At 41.7% G+C, this 20,700-nt stretch overlaps 2 protein-coding genes across 3 annotated transcripts; both read right to left on the bottom strand.

The window, feature by feature from the left end:
• Positions 1-6,656: 6,656 nt before the first annotated feature.
• LOC139623643 (uncharacterized protein C22orf15) lies at positions 6,657-9,697 on the bottom strand. Its single transcript, XM_071482017.1, has 5 exons — positions 9,529-9,697; positions 9,186-9,272; positions 8,036-8,158; positions 7,618-7,692; positions 6,657-7,434 (listed from the first exon to the last, which is right to left on the bottom strand). The coding sequence occupies exons 1-5, from the start codon at positions 9,596-9,598 to the stop codon at positions 7,298-7,300; spliced, it is 492 nt and encodes a 163-aa protein (XP_071338118.1). The 5' UTR covers positions 9,599-9,697; the 3' UTR covers positions 6,657-7,297.
• An 894-nt stretch (positions 9,698-10,591) lies between these two features.
• On the bottom strand, positions 10,592-20,458 carry adora2aa (adenosine A2a receptor a). Of its 2 annotated transcripts, none has more exons than XM_071482002.1 (3): positions 20,276-20,458; positions 15,564-16,286; positions 10,592-12,687 (listed from the first exon to the last, which is right to left on the bottom strand). In XM_071482002.1, exons 2-3 carry the CDS (start codon positions 15,899-15,901, stop codon positions 11,676-11,678), a joined length of 1,350 nt encoding a protein of 449 aa, XP_071338103.1. In that variant the 5' UTR covers positions 15,902-16,286; positions 20,276-20,458; the 3' UTR covers positions 10,592-11,675. The 2 variants fall into 2 exon arrangements, with proteins under 2 accessions (XP_071338103.1, XP_071338104.1); XM_071482003.1 differs by lacking the exon at positions 20,276-20,458 and adding an exon at positions 18,880-19,348.
• Positions 20,459-20,700: the final 242 nt, after the last annotated feature.

The raw sequence follows: 20,700 nt of genomic DNA, 5'->3' as shown, positions 1-20,700 counted from the left end.
CTGCGGGCTTGTATATCTAATATATCTAATCAGTGACTGATTGATGAAGCTTTTCATCTCCAAACAGGATCCCTACAGGTCAGCCAACCTGACCACCAGGTTCTTGGTCACCTCTCTTACAAAGACCCTCAGAGATCACTCAGTTTGGTCGGTGTTTTCTCTCTGAAAAATCCATGAACTCCAGACTCCAGAAGTTGATCCATGCTTCTATATAATTGCTTTACTGTCCAGACTCCAGCATCTGTTTATTCACTGGAAACCCACCATTCTTTGCTTTATAAACCACAATATGCAATGACTTGCTAACTTGTGAAATACAGTGGTAACCATGAGTTGCAGCTGAAGAGGGGGGATCTTACATTGCTGTAGCCTGGGCCAGCTCATGTAGTGGCAACTGCCATGCACCTGTCCCTTCCTCAGCAGCTATAACGCCTAGTCTTATAACACATCCATGGTTTGCGCTTCTTCTTTTCCTAGATCAGGATGCTGCAGGATTGAGTCCTTAAACCTGGAAATAAGTCAGCATTTTTGCTTCAGGTTCTCTTGTCCCGAAGTCCATGGGTTTTTTTGAATGGAGTTTCCCTTAGATGCCTGAAATAAGGTCTGTGGTTGATACAAGCTCACAACATTTTCCTGTTTTGTTCTACACCATAAAATACATCAGTAAATACCCCAGCTGTGATTTTTAAAGGGTTTACATGTTTTAAAGAAGGTGGCTCACGTGTGGCTACCTTCAGCAGTTGCCAGGAACAGTTGCCAAGGACATCATCACACCAAACAAGAAAACTGATCTATTCGACTCATGATTTTGCAAACTATTACAAACTCTCAAAGAGAATAGGCATTTGTGGGAAAAGCAAATTAAATCAAATTACAAGTTTGAAGCTCAGCAGTGGTGATGTTGAAGTAATGTGACCTAATTTTGTTAATAGCCTAACATTTGCAATTGTGTTTAGGCTTCAAAAATCATTAAATTGGTGTTCATTTGTGAGGACAGAGTGAGTTCAGAGCAAACATAGGCAGAGTTTTCCAAACTTCTAGTGGGACACGTCACTACGAAGCAGGAACCTCCTGCTGTTTTTAGAATCTACCGTTGCTAGTAGCAACATAGATGTATCTTTCGCATGCTAAGAAACAAATGTTAGCAAAAGCCCTGGAAGAGGAGCAGCAAGTAGGAGACTGCGGGTGCTCAGAGATTCAGGGAGCAGCTGAGGGAATTTGTGAAGGAGCTCTGTTTCCACAGCTGCCAGTTTCAGGTCTACTGTCCAGTTACTTCCATGTGTGGCTGGATGCTTCATTTCTAATGGCCGTACTGGTGTTCGTCACAGCGTGCAGGGGTCAAAGTTCACAGTGGTGCTGTTGTCGCACTGTCTGAATGCTCCATAAGTGACGCTAACTTCCATTTTGGCCTACAAAAATACATCATCCCTGCAACACTCTGTTGAGTTTTCTCACATCTAATACTGTGGCTCAGTGTCTTCGATGTAATACTTATGGTTTTGTCCTCATGTCCACATTTAATCACATTTGTATCTCAGACAAATTCCTGTAAGAAATGATGTCATCACCAGCAATTCAAAAACACTGAGAACAATGACAGTTTTTTTATGAGTGGAGGGATTTGTACGGTGGCCCTGAGAGCTCAATGCACTCTAACTTAAGAACGCACTTGCAACTGGACAAAACACAAGCAAATTCAGCAAACATCATTATCAATTTGACAACACATGCACTGAAAATCCAATCAAATACACAAACACGTTGCAAATACAACATAACTAAGTACACAACTTTTATGCTACTTTTGAAGGTAAAAGCATTGAACAAATACACAAAGATCTATTATGGCACAAGAATTATAACACATCCATGCACGTGTGTCCTACGTGGGTTCATTAGTTTTCTAAAGTTATTGATTCCAATAGTAACAGGAAAGTCGGGGAGAGGGAGAGGAGGACGTGCAGCAAAGAGCCATTAGTCAGACATGAACCAGCAGCTGCCGCGATCAGGGCTACGCCTTCATGGTACGCACTCTACCAAATGAAACACAAGGACGCCACGCTCATCACAATTTGCATCATCTGTTGTCAAATTGATGCAGTGCGTTGAGCTCTCAGGGCTCAGTCCAAAAGTAGTTCTTATGAATGTGCTTTAGGAAAAACACAATAATCAGCAGCTAAAATATTGTGGTCAGCAATTAAGTGCTGTGTTATGAAATTATTTTCTGTTTAATGCTAAATAGAGAGTTGTTTTCCATAAGTCCAAATAAATGTTGGCACATGTCTTCACTTGTTGGCAAGAATTGCTGTATCTGTTTCCTCTTCATCCATATAAACCAAGCTTGATGTAAGAGGAAGTTTGCTCTCAGCCTGACACAGATTCTGTGAAGGGTCATGCACTCGCTCGCAAGTATGACAATAAAACCCAGACAGAAAGCAGCAGTGCACAGTCAGAGACTGGAGTTTCTGCTGAGCCCAAACCTCCTCTACAAAGAGCATGAGAAGTGTGAATCAGAGGCCTGAGGATGAGGTCGGGTCACTGCAGGATGACTGAGACAGGATGTGGGCAAGAGAACACCTCTCTTTCCGGTAAGAAAATTTCACTCTGACCCATAGTGACACTTTGCTGCTCATTGATTAGTTCAAGGAAGAGCAGGAAAGCTGGGTAAGATGTCGAAGAGACAGAGAAAGACACAGTGTTTAAACCAGATTGTGAGGCATAAAGTGACTGGTTACATGAAGGAGAACATAGGGAAAGAAAAGGGGATAGGGGACAGGGATAGGAAAATCTAATGTGTCCTCTCAGTGCTTGAAATATGTAGGGGGTCCTTACATGGCCTCTCCTCCACGGAGGGCTCATCTTCAAAAACACCGAACAAATCTGGAGTAATGACTACTGTGCCACAGCTGATGGGATCTTCAGCTCCAGCCCCACCACATTTCAAGTCTGTGATATCTGTAGCAGCCTGAACCAGCCAGAACCAGAACAGCCAGAGAAACATGTCTCCATGCAGAGAGGTATATATTTTTTTTATTATGCATATCTCACTAATCTTTAAGCTATCATCAAAAACATAAATGTGTGTAAGACAGCACTGAACCCTTGATAATGCTGAGACCTCTTTGAAAACAGATGGAGGTTGCTAGAGTAAAAAATGAAGCTGACAAACAGGACTTGCATGTGAAATAGCTGAGACAAGACACAGGGAAGGTCAAAACTAACCTTCGGAACAAAGTGATCCAAAGAGCTCATGAAAAGACAGAGAATTATGATCTTCAGGACAAATACTCCCTGGAGAAGATGCTGAGGGAGGAGTTAGACATTTTCAATTACACCAACAGAGAAAACAAAAAACTCACCTCGCACAGGAAGGTAATGTATCATCAGGTGCAGGAGCTGACAGGGTATAAAAACTCTGCCACCAAAAAACAGAAGAACAAAGACGCAGCTAAAAAACAGAGTGGACATGGAACATGACTGAGGGAAAAATAGATCCTGTGTAAAGACAGAGTTGAATGTGTAAGAAAAGAAGCTGAGAAACACAAGAAACAAAACACAAAGAAAGACAAAGGAGGCAGTGATCTTGGAGAAGGAATGGAGGATTTAATAAATTCACATACAAAAAAAAAATACAGGAAGATAATAATTCTAATATTAACACTGGAATTAGACGTAAGAAAAAAAGAGGACACAAAACAGTGCAACCTCATACTAACACTGGAAAATTGAATTAAATAACCCGCTCCAATGAAAATCAAGTTTGCCAACATGTCCATATTGTGTCTTTTTATATAAAACATCAACAAAATAAGCCACAGCTGAGTATTTCCATCTTGGAACTCCACTGTACCAATGACTGTCTCAGAAACACGGCTGCAGACAGCCCGGGTTTCATATGTCACCAACCTCAGGAACCATCCCCATCAAGCTGCAGATTCATCTGAGTCTGGCTCTGACTGAGGCTCGAACGTTCATGGCTAATGGTGCCCCCAGTGATAACCACCTTGATGTACACGGTGGGTGGAGGTTCATGAGACCTGATCCAAAGTCAGTGAGCCAACGAGGAAGTAGATGTAGATGTGCTTTTTTTTTTTTTTTTTACTTTTCATGTGCAAAAACCATGTTTAACAAAACATTAATGTGTCTGGAGATTAACTTTAACAGCTACAATGAGCTGAAAAGTAAACTCTAAAACCAGAAGAAAGATGACAGACCATGGTCAAAGATCAGGAGATAATCAATCTGTGGAATTTGAGAGTCTAAGATTAAACAATGACTGCAACTAATCCAGACTGAAATTGTTGAGGCTGAGAGAAACCTCATTGTTCAAAACTTGGTCGAAGACTCAGGCAGAAATCATGGAGAAGGACAAAACAATACAACAGGGTCAATGCAAAGAAGACAGAGCTAATCTAGATTAAGAGGGAACATCATTCTGTAAAGAACCAGCTGGAAAAAGTGAAGAGGCAGCTGTCAGAAGCAAAGATAACACTGGATATATGTTTAGCCTCTGCTGATAAGGACCAGATCCTGGTACAGAAGAAAAACTGGCTGATTGTAGTGGCAGCAGAGAAGGACAAGTTGGGCAAGTAGATGTACTACAAAGACCTGGCAGTGCAGCAGCAACAGAAGATCAACCTTCAGGAAGCCATGAAGGTTGCACAAGAAAACAGGCTCAAACTAGCTCAAAGAAGGATACAGAGGAAATCAAGTTTCTCAGGACGGAAAACAACAGACCATGACTTCACATCTCTCACATGACTCTGTTGTTGTCTGCTTCCTCACTGTTAATAAAGTTCAAAATGCCCCAAAAATCTTTAAAACACTAGTACACATTGCTAGAAAAACATCAGTGTTTCACAAAGTATATTTCTGTTAATTTCTCTCTTCATCTCTGCTGTTTAAACACTTCTGCAGTGCTCAGTCCTCTCTCTGTACTGCTGTTATCACAGATGTGAACTAACCACAGACACTCGCTCGCTCATGGACTTGCACCCTGATGTGCGCCAAAGTAAACAGTTAGGGATTTTGAACACAGCCATAGGTCGTACAGTTTGTCAGTGTTCTGTAACCAGCTGTTCATAAGTTCACACTTGAACTAGTTATAACATTAGAGTTTGCAGTCAGAATTTATGCAACCAAATTACAGCAGGTTGTACCACACAAACTAGTTTATACGTAGTAACGGCTGCATGTAATGGCTGCGCAGCTGAGAACAAACTGAAGAATTTACCACCTACAGAAATAAAAATGTCAGGTCTGAAAGACAAAAAGGGCTAAAATTATAATAATTGGGAATAATAATGAATTTCTAATAATGAAATTAATTGATATAATAAAAGAAAATAATAATAATAATAATAGAAAATAAAACAGTATCACCTCGTGAAAGAGTAAAGGATCTTTATCAAATTTAAGTTCTGTAAACAATGACAAAATGTCTCTGAGGCAAAGTCTCTTTGCAAACTGCAGTAAAAAGGGAGAGAGGCTTTCGTGTAAATAAGTGTCCATAATCCAGTCCTTTCCACCAGCTGGGTCTCCACAGCTGTTCGCTGCAGTCATCCTCTTTAGGACTGCTGAAATTGGAAAAGAAATATATTAACATTCTATTATTTATGTGTAATTAACAAACACATAAAGTAATAACAATAATGCAAATTCTGATTCAATTCGCTGAATATTCGCTCTATTATTCTTCTCCGTATGTTTTTCGGGTTGCTAACTACTTCTGCATACTTTTCATATGAGCAGTATTCAAAGTGGAAATATATGTTTTTGAGAGAAAAAAAAGGTAGATTTTTCAAGTCCTATTTCACACTAATTAATAATAAGGTTGGAGGATTGGAGGAATGAGGGAGGGAGCGAGAGGAAGGGAGCTATAAGCCAGATATGTGTAACTAGGGGTACAGGTTAGGACAGGAAAGAAATTTGCCCACGTCCTTACCATCCTGAAGGAAGTCGTGCTAATTCAGCCTTGCTTCCATCTATTTGTCTTAAGCATACTTTGGGTCTGAAGTGTGACTCAGCAAGAATTTTCACCAAATTACCAGGCATCCCAAAAGGTGCAAGGCTTTCATGAGGCCCGACAGCTCTCTCAGGGGGATACCTCCCTTCTCCATCATGACAGTGATGATTTCTGCCAGTTGCAGCCATGTTTTAAGGTATATCTGCAAACATGAGGATTAGAAACTGACCCATTACGATTTTTGGTGTGAGCAGCATCCATGCTCAGACACCACTGAAGTTTCCAACTTGCTGCAGACTTACCTAAATGTAGACTGAAACAAACAGAAAATAACTGCTCACAAACTCTACAGCAGGACTTCACAACCGCTTTTCTAAAAATGTATTTTTTATTTTGTATTTTTTAACCTGTTATGCCCTGACACAATAAAGGCATCTTAGCTACATCCTTGGCTCTGTGTGAGTGTGCCTGCAGTAAGCCCAGCAGCTTCCCTTTCTTCCTCAATTATCTGTTTCAGTTGGATTGTGTTGGATCTCTCTGTGGCATCGTGTCTACAGTAACATGTGTATTATTGTTATTGTTGATATTGTAGTGACTGAGTCCTACACATCAGACGCTGCTGGTTGCTCACTGAAGTATCTGGTTGTTTAGACGTGTACTCCAACAAAAAATATCAAGTCCATACCAATGCTTTGCTGTTTTGATGCGTTTAATTTCCAGCGTCCATTTCTGCATGCTCCATCATTTCCAAAGAGATTTCTGCAAACAAAACAATAAATGAAGTCGTCCAGGCACAGTCAAAACTGTTTGCTCTTTCCAGTGAGCAACACTTGTGCTTACTGCTTTGGGACTTTTAATTATCTCTGGGTAGTCTAATGCTCCTCTAGTGCTCTGAGGAGGATCATGCAACTCAAATACACTGCTCCTACAGATGTTAACCTTCCCTGTAGCTTCATCTTTGAAGTGCTACAGCAGTCTGAAGGTGGCTCTTTCAAAACCTTTGCGGTTAAATCAGTTCTCTGTAAATCCTTTTGCAGCTGCGAGATTAGAGCTGTAATAAAACTGATGCCTTTATCTGTGATTATAAACAAAATGACTTTTTTTTCTCTCAGTATTCACACATTAATTCTGTTAAGAAAGGTCTCAGCCATCTACTGATACAGAACTTTTAACAGATTACTGAAACATACATTTACCAAATTAAGAAACAGCTTAATTTCTGTTGACTGAAAAATGCATAAATCCAGGATATAGCTCGTCTGATTATGTGTAAATACATCAGCTTTCTACAGAGAAGTATTTAGATTTAAAAGCTGTCGTGACTCATAGAAACTATTTAATGTGGTGGCTCTTGTTATTTGCAGAGATGTTTTTGCTCCTGGTCTGGTTGGCAGGATTGTTCCTCTGTGTCCGTCCTCTGGTCTTTCTGTCTCGCTCTTTGTTGGGATTTGACAGTTTCCTCAACAGCTCTGCAGCAGAAGAATTGACAAACTAATTAACATGACCTGTATATTTTGTTAGTTTTTTGTATTTTTTTTATTGCAGAGATGGGTTTGACCAACAGGAGGCCTCAGAGAGCCATCAATAAATCTGCTGGTCAGTCGGTAGAGTTCGGTGATGAAGTTTTCCTCTGTCGGGATGGTTGTATTTACCTGTTAACTCAGGATGACTCTGGCTGTAGTTGTTTAGGAGAGACACATATTTCTGACCTCCAGTATCATCATCTCCTGAAGGGAAGTTAAGTCATGAAGATTATCAGACATTCCCACAAAATGTGTTTATATACTGAAGAATCACACTTTCACATTCTCCCTTCAAAGTTATAATTAGGTTTGGACATGGACATGTTAATCAATGTGTCAGTCTAATATTAATGGAACCTCTGAAACTTTAAAAAGCACCATCATTTGTTTGTTTTGTAATTGTCACTTGTCATTATTGACCTTTTTCCAAGCCTCCGATACCTAAACTTGGAATCTGACCATTCAGGCCAGAGATTGTGAGAATGTTTTATTAATCTGGACATTTGTACATTTAAAGCCTGCTGATGGGTGGAGTAGACAGACTTACGGCAGACTTGTAGGAGGACGTAGCATTGTCTCTCCACCAGGACGCCGCTGGCCAGAGCCACACTGTGCTGCTGGGCCTCTAAGTTCATCAGTGAGCCGCTGCTGTCCATCAGGTCCACACACTCTGCAGAGAGGAATTCATGAGTCTGATTTTTATCACATAATCAATCAAAAAGACCGTATGAATACAGTGGCTTGTTAGTCAATAGATGACATCAACATGGGAGTTGGTGCTTTAGGTGCATTACATTGTCATTACACTACATTACATTCATCCCTATGATACAGCCTTTAGCTACTACAGCTTCAGCCCAGTTACCATTTTAGCTTAACATTCCTGCAATAAATCAGTAAATCATCAATGCATGATGAAGATGATGGTGTTCAGTTGTTACTGAAACTGCTGTTGAGTTGTACCTAGTTATACAAACAGTTGTTTCTGTTCTTTCTATTTATCTATTGATGTAAATGAGTTGGACACAATAATAAAACACTGTATTAGACTGCAGTGGTTTTAACTAGATGTACCTGATGATGTACCTAAAGTGGCCTCAGACTTTTGCACCACTTTCCCATTAGTCTCAGATAAAATTTGTTATAATAATAACGGCAGTATAACAAAACATAAATGCTAATTAAAACTCTGTATTGTTGATACAAACTAATTTTTGTATACAACATGACTGCTACACACAGCATTGAGCTTTACCTTTGGCTCATTGACAGTGAAACTCTGTGTGAGAGCAGAATATTAATTAGAAATAAAAATATTACCTCATAACAAGTTTGTCTGTGATGTTTTGGCCCTAATTAATCCCCAACAATCTTCATCATTAGGTTTGGGTCAAACTAAGAGCAAAACGAGTCTGCAAAGCACTCCCAGCTCTACTCACTGCTGTTCCTGAAGCTTTTCGCTTTGAGCTCAAGGTAATAACTGAGGGAGACTCTGACACTGAACGTTTCAACATTTTCATGAGTTCAAATTTTCTCTCATTTGGATGATGGTCAGTAAGAGAATGAAGTTCAGAAATACTTAAAGAAAAAAATTAATCCAAGTTAAGTTGGGGGGCAAAAATGGGATTTTGATAAGTGAGGGGGACATCTGACCCCCAGTCCCAGTGGTAACTGCTGCAACCCACTACAAATGTCACCTTTAAAGTCCAGACCGCACGTCGCCTTTAAATGATGGAGGAAGTTTATCAGCTTACAGTTGAGGTTGAACATTTCCGTCCTGCTGTCTGTCAAGACATTTAAAATATTACAGATATTACATGTTACATTAATATTTGCACTTTTATTATTTCATAAGACAAGTGTTTATTCTCCCTGTACTCAGACGTGTACTCTTCCAAATCAAACCAGGTCACACCTAAACTAAATAAAAACAACCATACGCCACATATTTATTACATATGTCGCAGTTTTCTAGAAAACTCAAATAAAATAGAAAAACTTACCAGGTCTGAAATAAATATATCCAGTAACTTTACTAACCTCCAAACAGAATAGTGACAAACATTTTCTGGTCTTGACTCCACTGGTGCTGCCTCTCCCAGCAGTTCATCCCAGGGAGCAACAAGCTTGGACTGGACACAAAGTGCAACAATAGAGGCTGTTAAATCAGTGTGGTGCTGCACACTTGAGCGAGAGGCTGTGTGTGCTGGCCTGCATAATGTAGACACACACACACACACACACACACACACACACACACACACACACACACACACACACAGTGCATCCTCATCTTCTTCTTCTCCTTTTCAAAGCTGAAGACTCTTAAATGAGGGGACAAGGGACTGCTGTTGTTTGTATCCATGGAGTCTCTACACACACACAGACCAGCACCCTGGACTTTACAGCTACTCGTTGGACAGTGCTGTCAAGACTGACTAAAAAAAGGTTTTATTGTTTCCCGCCACAGATTGGAACTAATACACTGAATGGCCTGACACTGCTCTGCTTAATGTAAAACCTGTGACAGAGAGTTTCAGTCCAGACCTTTGGTGCAGACTTACTTACACCCCTCTGTTCCCGGTCTTTTTGAAAAGGTAAGTGAACCGGCTGCTGCCTGTGGCTCCATATGTAACACATACATAAGCATTGACAGCTATCTTCTCAGCTAACTGTAGGGAAGAAAGCAGTGTATATAATGAATGGATGATGACCCAGCTGAGGGGATGAGACGCAGCCACACAGGACAGCAGCGCAGCACGAGGACTCAGGAGGTCTCTGTGGTGAATCTTTAAAAAAGCATGAAAGACCCCAGGGGAAGCGTTCAAAAAGAAGTAGGCTCTGAGCCCTGTAACCTGAACTCACGAGGGAAATGCATTGAAAGCTGGGAAAATAAAGAACTCCAAAGATAGTTTGACTGCTTAACTAACCATTTCCCAGAATGAGCAAAGCAGATCTGTGACTCAGTTCTACACATTCACAGATCTGATATGAAACATGAGCCTGTCCAATGAGAAGCCAATGGGGAGCCTGGAACCATCCCTGCAGCTACTGAATCATGACTGGGAACATTTTATGCTGAATGCAAACACAGTAGATACACTTTGAAAACATGAACCGCTTTATTTAAAGACAGGACTTTGTGCCAGCGTCCTTGTGAAAACACAGAAGGTAATAGCTGCACTGGTCTGAGGAAGGAACAGAAAAATCTTCAATGAGTTTGATCATTTACAATCCTTATCAAATTATTTACCATCAGTCATCAAACTGTCAGACGTCATTGTGAATTTAACTTAAATAAGCAAACAATCAAGTCACACTGTCACACTGAGCAAACAAAAGTACAAGGTTACATTTCAGCATTACATTCACATCAACTCTGAGGTTTAAGGTGAAACTCCTTCATTTTTTTAAAAGTCCAATTAAAAACAGCACAGGGCTTAAAATGACATCATAACTCTTCATTTCTGTTGGTAATGCACATAAACTGCTGCCAAAAAATCTTAAATTATACTGTGAAAGACAAGAGGAGGCTGAAAGTGAGAAATCTTTATGCATGAACTTTGCTCTGCAGGTTGTTGTCTGTTCACCCTGCAGGGCCTCAGGACCGGATGGAGTGAAAACTGGTGTAAATGATGGTGGATTATGGTGAAATCCATCAGACAGTGTTAATATCTACATCCCTGAAAAAAATACAATATCAATAACTTAATAATAACTTTTTGTCTTTAGTGGCACACAATGTGGAGCGCTCAGCCAACCTGTCCCTGTCCTCCATGTTGACTGAGCTTTGGCAGGTCTCACAATCTCACTGGTCAAAGTGCATCAATGAACTCTAACTATACACAAACAGGAAGAGGAAGCATTTAGTGAGCTTTGATGTTTTTGATGGGTGAAGTGCCTGCACCTTAAAAACAGTGTCAGTGGTTCAGTTTTATTGAAACCACATTGGTCCTTTACATGTCCTGAAGTAGCACATCCTCTCTGGGCCACAGGCAGTGCTTTTAGACTCTTATTCTGGATTAAATTAAAAAGTCACTGTGTTGAAATTGTGGAGTTTTTTTGTGGTGAGGAGATGTAAGTGATCTCGGTGACATTTGTTGTCCACGATCAGTTTACACTGCTCCGGGTCGGGATTAACCCAGTCTTTTGACAGTTGCTGCTGAGCTGACGGTGACATTCCCGCGTCAGGACACCTCACTCAAGCAGCTCCTCCTGTCCCGCTTGCTGAAGAGCGGCGTGACCTGGGCAGAGCCGAGGGTCTGTTTGTCCTTCTCCTCCATGCCTACTGGTCCGCTGCAGTCACTCTGCTGCTCCGCACACTGCAGACGATGACCCGCTGGGATTTGAGTGTGTCTGAGGGCTTGCAATGGACACGACTCCATCTTAGGACAGTGGGAGATGATGACTGACAGAGGGGGGTGGGACACTGCCACCAGTCCTCCCCCTACAGGAGAGATGTGAGCAGGGCAGTGGTAGGAGCTCTCACAGCTACTGCCGCTGCTGTGCTCAGTGAACAGTTTAAAGCTGAGGCCGTTCGCCTTGAGTCTGATGGAGTCTGTGATGCTGTTGTGGGTGGAGTTGCGCTTGCTGCTGCCGCTCTCCAGCAGCTCCTGCCGGCCCAGGATGTGGCGCCGGATAATCTTACGGAAGGTTCCTCTGAACTCCCGGATTCGGTAGGCGTAGATGAAGGGGTTGACCACAGAGTTGCCGTGAGAGAGGATGATGGCCACATACATGATCCAGGACGGAGGGCGAGGGCACTGAGGACAGAAGAGGGTGAAGCAGTTGATGATGTGTAGAGGCAGCCAGCAGACCACAAACAGCCCGACAATGATGGCCAGAGACTTGGCAGCCTGGACCTCTTTCTGCAGCGTGGAGCGCGACTTCTCGCCGTGAACCGCTTTCACCTCAATCAGCTTGAGCTGGTGACGGGCTGCCATGAAGATGCACAGGTAGATGGCCAGCATCAGCAGCAGAGGAATCAGCACACAGGCAAAAAAGTTAAAGTAGACCATGTACTCCATGACCACCACCTCCTCAAACAGGCACTTCATCAGGCCGGGCGGGCAGGTGCTGTTGCTGCTCTCGGGCAGCTTGTGCCAGCCCATCATTGGGGTCAGACCGATGATGATGGATAAAACCCAGCAGATGGCGATGATGCCTCGAGCCCGCTGGCCTGTCACCAAACTGTTGTACCTGGAGAGAGAGGCGATATAAACATCAAGCATCAGCTGTGTCTGTCAGCTCCAAACTCTCTGAGAGTTACTGGAGTTGTTCCTAAATCAACCCTAATGAATTTATCTATGTTGAATGAAAGCTTCTAACATTTATCTCATGTTAGATACAAGGGCTGCACAATTAATTGAAATATAATCAAAAGTGTAATATGGCCATGTACAGTATCCAAATCACAGCAGCTGCACTTTTTTTGATAACAGGCGGATCACCCCGCCCGGCCTACAAATCATATTCTCCAGATGTAAGCCAACATGCTTGTTTGGTGCAGACCCCAGCAAAACCCAGAGGAAGATGTTGATGTCTTTTCTTTGTCTCACAGAAATAAATAAGCTCTTATTTGGAGATCACTGAATTCTGACCTGTTTCTCCTAAACCCCTCCTCAGGAGAAATAAGGAGGAAAAGAAAAGATCAAGATATGAGAAATCGATCCTGTCCAGTTTGAGAACAACAGGAGAAACACAAGAAAAGCAGGAGATCTTATGCTTACAAGCCTTCATTTGATCATAATCACAATTTAAGGTGTTGTGCAGCCTCATTTATAAGCCAATCAAGTTTTCTTTAAGATCTTACTTAAGAGAGCTGATTATTTAACCCTATAAAGCCAAATGCATCAAATTTGATACAAGCATTTCTGAGACCTATTGTATCACCTTATGGTAAAAACTCAAACTCAAAACCCTCTTGTACCCAATCTGATACTTGTCTTCCAACCCCTGGTGGATCCCTTTATCACTACAACAATTCAAACACAGTACATGGGACAATCCAAGTTGGCCACCTTCAGATAGTTCCCAACTCACTGGATCAAGGTAAAGAAAATTGCCATTTTTACGATTTTCCAGTGACATTTTCTTTGAAATTTTTAGTCATATTCTAACATGAACACTTAATCTGTTGAAGCAAGTTATAATTACATATTTTTTTGCATTTTAGTATGTAGTAAAATCGTGTATAAAATTTGGAACAACCTATATGCAAATAATTTTTTGTAATTTTTTTCCCCCAAATTTTGTGAAAGGGCCAAATAAAGGTTCCAGATTCAAGAAATCAGAAATTTCTGTCCATTATTTCTGGGGTCAGGCATTACAGGGTTAAGTAAAGATCAGAGCAGTGAGAGGAAAAAAACAATCTTTAAATCTTAGAAGTTGAGATAAAGAAATACAAACAAATGGTCAAAATCTTGTATTGATCTTAAATTAAGCTCAGTTGTGTCCAGGAGAAATAGACTAGACAAAGAAGAGATCTTTTGTATTTTCCTTTCCTCTGGGAAATCACATCATCATTTATAAAAATGTTCTGGGACAATAAAATGCAAAAACTGAAATCGTACTCACATCACAAAATAATCATCATAATATGATTTTATGAATTTCCCCTTTACTTATAATTTGCTCATCTGATTGAATTACTCCGTGGACGCACTTCTAATGCCGGAGCCAAAAGAGAAAAGATAAAAGAATAAACTCTCCTCAAAGGAAGAGTCTATTTCGAGTCCGCCTGTAGCAAAGTGTGGGAGAGCAGCTGAGATATTTGGCTCATTTCCATCACATTCTTACGATGTTAAAGTGCAAAGGTTAATGCTGCAAAAACAACCCCCCATCAGGGATGCAAAAGACAACACAGACAAACCCTCACGTATCTTCAGCAGGAGGAGGACCCTGTGTGAAAACAGGAAGACCGAGCTCCATGTGGCTCTGAGGTTGAATAGTTTAGTACGATGAGGTCACAGCCTGAGCTACAGCGTCCAGCTTTCGGTCGGCCTGTCATTAGGTGACAGGTTTAATGGCCGTAGACATACAACTCAAATTTAAATGCTAAATAAAAGCTGACGTTCGGCACAAACAGTCTGTTTTTCCACAATAGTAATAAAGTCAGATTACACAGTGGCTTAGCAGAAGGTTACACAGTCTGTATAAGCAATTACAGCGATATGCTTCTGATTGCTCTGGGGGGACGTGGCCTCGTGGGAGACGCCATTTCTGGACACATTTCTTCAGCCAAGACTTTCTGGTTCAAATGTCATGTCGTTATTGAGAGAAATGAAATATGAAGCTTATTATAGGACCTTCGCTGCATGAGACTAAGAAACAGATCAGACGAGACTGAGAAAAGAAGAAATGCCTTCTTTTTGTTTAAGAATATTAAATAATCCACCCTATGTTCTTATTTTGTTTCCTTAAACATTTTTTTCTAGCAGGGTAAATAAGTTGTGATACCATTTTCTAATACAACATACTTTATAAAGGGTTTATAAGTTTTAACTTATTATTATTATTATTATTAGTAAATAAATAATTTACTAATGTTTTATATATCAGTTATTAATTCAACTTTTCAGGACAACTTTTTGGCTGCCAGGTTGTGCCTGATCTCTTTGGTGGATTTTCTCTTCAGTAATAATGTAGTTAGAAATGCTTGTACCCACGGATGGATTAAATGATGAAATCACTTTCTAATGAGCCTCTGATCTGCAGCTATCAATATTAATACATCATTCAGAAAGATTTTTATTCTATCCAGTCTGCAGAGTACATGTTGATAATAAAGATAATAGAGTCCTTTATCAGTCCCACAGTGGGGAAATTTGCAGAGATAAATACATATTGGTTCAAGTGAGTGAGGGATATTTCACAACCTGGCAACCCAAAGTAGTTCTTATTTACACATTATAACTGTTCTATAAAGCATTAGTAAATTATTCATTAAACATTAACATATTAAGACATTAGTTACCACTTATTAACTCTTTATAAATGTTGTCTTTTCAGATGGTGCCAAACATTTTTTCTGTTTGTCACTGAGTCTCCAGAGTGGCGTCCTGTGGGTCACTGACCTGAGTGGAATCTTGATTGCAATGTATCGGTCTATAGCGATGGCCAGCAGGCTGAAGATGGAGCTCTGTGTGAGAACCAGGACGAAGCAGGCGATGAACAGGCAGCCATAGAAGTTGGAGCAGAAGCCGGTGCTGATGACGATGGCGAAGGGAATGGCCAGGACACCCACGGCGATGTCGGCCACCGCCAGTGACACCACAAAGAAGTTGGTGATGCTCTGCAGGTTGCTGTTGAGGCACACGGCCCAGCAGACCAGCACATTGCCCAGCACGGAGAACACAGCAATCAGCAGTTCCAGGACGATGTAGAGGACGGAGGCGACGATGTCGTTCCGCATGATGAGACAAGCGGCAAGGTCACTGATGAGGAGGGAGGACACCTCACCTCAACGACCATAGCTGCAGCCTGGCAGCCGCTGAGCTCAGCCTCCTCACCTCCAACACCTCCAGAAACATGCACCAGGTTCTCCACGCAGCTGTAGCAGCTCCTCCACACCTGCTCAGCTCAAACAGCTGATGAAGAGGTTTCTTAAACTGCAGAATAATCTATCATTCCTCCTGCGTCCACACGCAGGACGCAGTCGCCTCCATTCTCTCCTGGTGGAAAAAAAGATGCTCAGCTGTCCTCTCTTCTTCGGTCCTTCCCCTCAGCGTTTTTTTCCCATGAACTTCTCAAGGGGCTGAGATGATGCCAACGACGCAAGTCACTGGAACATTATGTCGCTGGAGATAAAGAGGTGCAGAAGTGAAAAAGAGGAAATGCTTTTACAATGAAGGAAGTGAATTTTCAGCAGACACACACTTGCATCAGATATTTACCATAGTTACCATTTGATGTGTGTCACCAGAGTGAACAAAAAGCTAATTTTCATCTGCAGTCCTCAGACAAATTGGACCGGATACAAAGTTACACAGTGGTACATCACACACACACACACCATGTCAACACCATGTATATGTTAGATAATCTGTTGTACCACTGAGCCGTGACTGTCACAGAGGAAAGTACCATGACAAACAGGGTAAAGTACGAGGATGAGTACATGAGACAGATTGACAAACAGAGTCTGCTGCTGTGTCTCTTAGCAAATTGTTTTGGTTTTCCGGCCTCAGACTTCAATGTTGTGGTTCACTCTCACAGCTCTCATTATGAAATGAGGATGTCATTTCCAGCTAAAAAGCTCTAACAGCCCACATTACTTCCTGAGCATTAAACAACAGAAAGACTGAAAAGGTCCATTTGTGCACTCAGGGCAACATCATCATCAGAGCAACCTGAGGACCCGCCCTCAAAAAACCTGTCAAGGCCAATCAGACTGTCTATAGGGCAGGGGTCTCCAACAGGTGGCTCCAGCAGCTCCGCCCCATCTTTAGAGTAGCTCACCCAAAGGTGCAGGGAACATAGAACAAACCATTGATGTATAGTACAAACTTTAAGCAACACAACTTCACTCAGTAAATCTGCTGCACTGTCAAGTTTGTTTCCATCAGATACGCTGAAGGCGACAGGCAGTGATAGAAAGTCCTCTTGATAACAGAACTAAACTTTTCCAAGAAACCAGAAATATGTTGCAGTGTTTTTTTTAGCCCATTTTTATTACTATTTTAGAAAGTTCAGAGTATCTAATTAGCTATTTTGAGTTCCTGTTCCTGGTCATGTACTAATGGACGTACTGACAACTATCGCTGGATTATAAAGAGCTTCTGTTTCCTCTGATTTCTAATCTGATTTATGGAGGTTTATTTGCAGTGGTGTTATCATGTCTGTGTGTTCAGGTTTGACTCAGTCATGACTCAGATTTTTGACACTAATGTTTTTGATACTGATATTCCATAATTGTTAAATTACCTTATTCATCTGATTTGGTTTGGAGATCAGTTGTGTTGTGAGTATTTGGTCTGATATGTGAAGACATGAGGAGCTCTCAGCCTTTTATTTTGTCAGAGCAGCACTCAGAGTGACGAAGGTCGGAGACCCCTGATATGAGGCTACAAAAGACGCTGCCTAGTCTCTTCTCCTCAGTCTGAACTGAACTTTACAGAACGTGTGAGAGACCAGCTGTACCTCAGGCCTCAAGGGACCATGCTGCACCTCGTAGCCCTCCCTCAGGAAACATTGGTGATGTGCCTCACCCCCCATTAGTGATAAACTGGTGAGCGCTCAGAAATTTCCCTCAGGAGTTGGTGGAGAGCTAAAGTTAATATTGGACTTCCATTAGCCAGGTGGTGACAAACATCAACTCCAAATCAACGCTAATGTTTCCCCACATCTGATATAGGTGTAAATTAGCTGCTGTTAGCTAGCTCGCTAGCTTTGCCCTGTCAACTTGAAGGTGATAATATGTCAGTGTTGTGTTTTACAGCTTGTTTTAGGTTAGTCAGTTAATTTAACGTTTCAGAATAAAAGCTAATTCAATGCAGCTCAAGATGTTTGTTAAGAATAACAGGAATATGTTTTATTATCATTTTAACTCACTATCTGCAGCTGGGGCTTGTTTTGCAACCTGTAAATGTGTCTTTTCTTCAGTTACAGTGAAGAACTTTTTACTTTCACAACTTTTCAGAGTAATATTATTGTAGATTACATAAGAATGGCTCCTGGTCTTTACACTGTACTTAGATTCCCTGATATCCGCAAGAAATCAGCCATAAAAGGCTTAACAAAAAGAAATCTGCTGAATTCCCTCAGAGGGAATTTTCTTGAGGTTATACAGAGTTTTAGGAGATAACAGCTGCGCTGGAACACAGAGGTCTTTGCTCTCCCAGTCAGGCTTTTCCCTTTGGGTCGGATGAGACCTTTTTATTATTACGAAAGACTTGTTATTCCAAGGATGAATATCGCTATCAGGGAGTTTTTTTGTTCATTCTATTTGACTTACAAATAAAGCTTTTGTTGGTCCCTTTCCTCTGAGCCGCGGCTATTTATTTGTCTTGATGTCAGTGGAGTTTGATGTCCTGTTGCAGTGTGATATAATGCTTTATGCAGCAGCGTTACGTCCAAAACAAAAACCCCAGAGGACAGTGGAGGAAATAATGAATCTCTGAAAACTACGGCAGCGATTCTCCCATGCTAGCCATGCATCCTGCAATAACAAGCTACCCTGAGATGCAAGTATGAAACACATCAGAGAAGCTCCAGGGATTAATAGTGAAGCAAGGGGCAGTGAGGTCTTTCCTAAGGACAAGATCTGGTTCAGATTAGCCTCTTTGGAGAATTTGAAGGTATCTTTGTTTTCAGATACATGACTGAGATGTTTTGTATAATCAGCGAATTAAAGATTCAAATACCAGTCTATTAAAGTCTGAGTGAATTTACCCTCAACCGGCTAGAGCACACCGACAGAACAGGTTACTTCAGTGCTCTGCTGCTGCTGCTGCTGCCGGGCCGAGGAGAGACCATCAGACCTTCAGCCCTGTGGCAACACACACTGACACTGCACGGCGGTGACGCACGCTCAGTGGCAACATGGCTGCTGGCAGAGTGCTTCCACTGATTGTCTTCTGGCAGAGGAAGCTGTGCTGACAAAGAATCCGTCCATGAGCACCGGCAGCTCCAGCAGAGCCTCTGAGTGAGCGCCTCCGCACCAGGTCACAGAGAATAATGATAATAAGAGCGGAGCTGTGTGCCGTGATCCACCTGACTCTGTCTTTACAGCTCTACTCAGACCAGCGCTCAGATTAACTCACACCAGAAGGCCCTGTGGTAAAAAGAAGCTGTAGACATATTGTACTTTGGAGATGTTGACTCAACCTTGTCCTCTCCGTTAAAACTTTGTGTTAAAAACATTGTACTTGTCTTTTTTCCATCAGAAAAGCTTCTTCTGGTACTTTTTGCTAGTTTTCCTATGATAGGCTATGGGACTTTCCAAAAGTACATTTTTCAAATCTAAAGATGTGAGATGGTCTTAGTCTTTACCTTTTTGATCTACGGATCTATTGCAGACTTAAATTAGTCTGGGCTCAGTCTGGATTTGAAGTGGACTACCTTTAGTGGACTTTGATTCAAACCTGACTGGAATTGACTCGGTTGAAGCAACTTCTTAGACATAGAAACAGTGACATAAGCAAACAGAAATATAAGCGTGAACATGAACATGCAGCAGATTATGAAACAAGGCTTTAATACCAACCTTCTCCAACCATTTAGAGAAGCTGCAGTAATTAAGTGTTGAAATAAACTCATTATTGCAGCATCATTGTTGCATTATTACTAAATTTGAGGCCCTGGTTTGTAGAGGCACCATTTATCTCCTCATGTATTCTCAGCTTCATTGTTTCATGTGAGGAGAGCGTTCAGCAGAGGTACAACAGCAACTTTTTGCTTCACCCTCCTAAAGAGCTCGATGGAGGTGCTGGACGCACATAGTTTAAAAGATGAAGTTTGTTTTTATCTGAACATGAGTCAGAACCACAAACAGCGGGACATTACAGTGAAGAGACATTACATCCAGTGGCAGCACAGGGGCTTGACGGACTCACTGCTCAGTGTGCAGCAGTGCTGTGTTCACTGCAGGTGGGGAAATCAAACACCCAGAAACCACTTACTTCACCACATCCTCGCCTTGTTCTGCTACGTGTTAGACACAGAATAAAGGCTCAACAGGCTGTGGTCGCATAAAGTCTGACCACATGCGTATTAAATATGAATTCCAACATTAAAAATCCAGCTTTTATCAATAAACGCAGACTTTAAGTTGATGAAAATGACTCACCTTTTCCCCCGATGTTCGGCCACATGTTGCTGCTCGAATTTAAACAAACCGCCGCCGAGTTGAAAAAGCTGCTGAAGTTCAGGAGCAGGTTGAAGCACTGTCTCCGGCTCGGTCAGAGGAAGTGTTACAGCCTCTGCAGTGATGGTCTTCAGACACATGAAACCTGCCCCCCCCCTCCCTCTCTTTCACTCACACACACAGACTCACACCCCTCCCTCATCATCAGGCTGATAGTGCGCCTGTTTCCTCTCTAAGGGCGGACCCGCGAAAAGCCGCTGTGTGCACAGATGAGTCTGTCGATGACACATTGAGCTTGGTGTGTCTGCTCTGACACTTAGAGACTAAAGAGTCAACATGCCATGTTGCCAAAATAGCTCCATGTCACAAACTAAATATTGTTTCAACTGCACAAACCATTCATCTTT

Source organism: Trachinotus anak, unplaced genomic scaffold, assembly GCF_046630095.1.
Source record: "Trachinotus anak isolate AG129_WGS33_773 ecotype Australia unplaced genomic scaffold, CSIRO_AGI_Tana_v1 ptg000008l, whole genome shotgun sequence".
Taxonomy (NCBI): domain Eukaryota; kingdom Metazoa; phylum Chordata; class Actinopteri; order Carangiformes; family Carangidae; genus Trachinotus; species Trachinotus anak.
The sequence above is the reverse complement of the archived record's forward strand: the minus strand, read 5'-3'. Positions and strand labels throughout refer to the sequence as shown.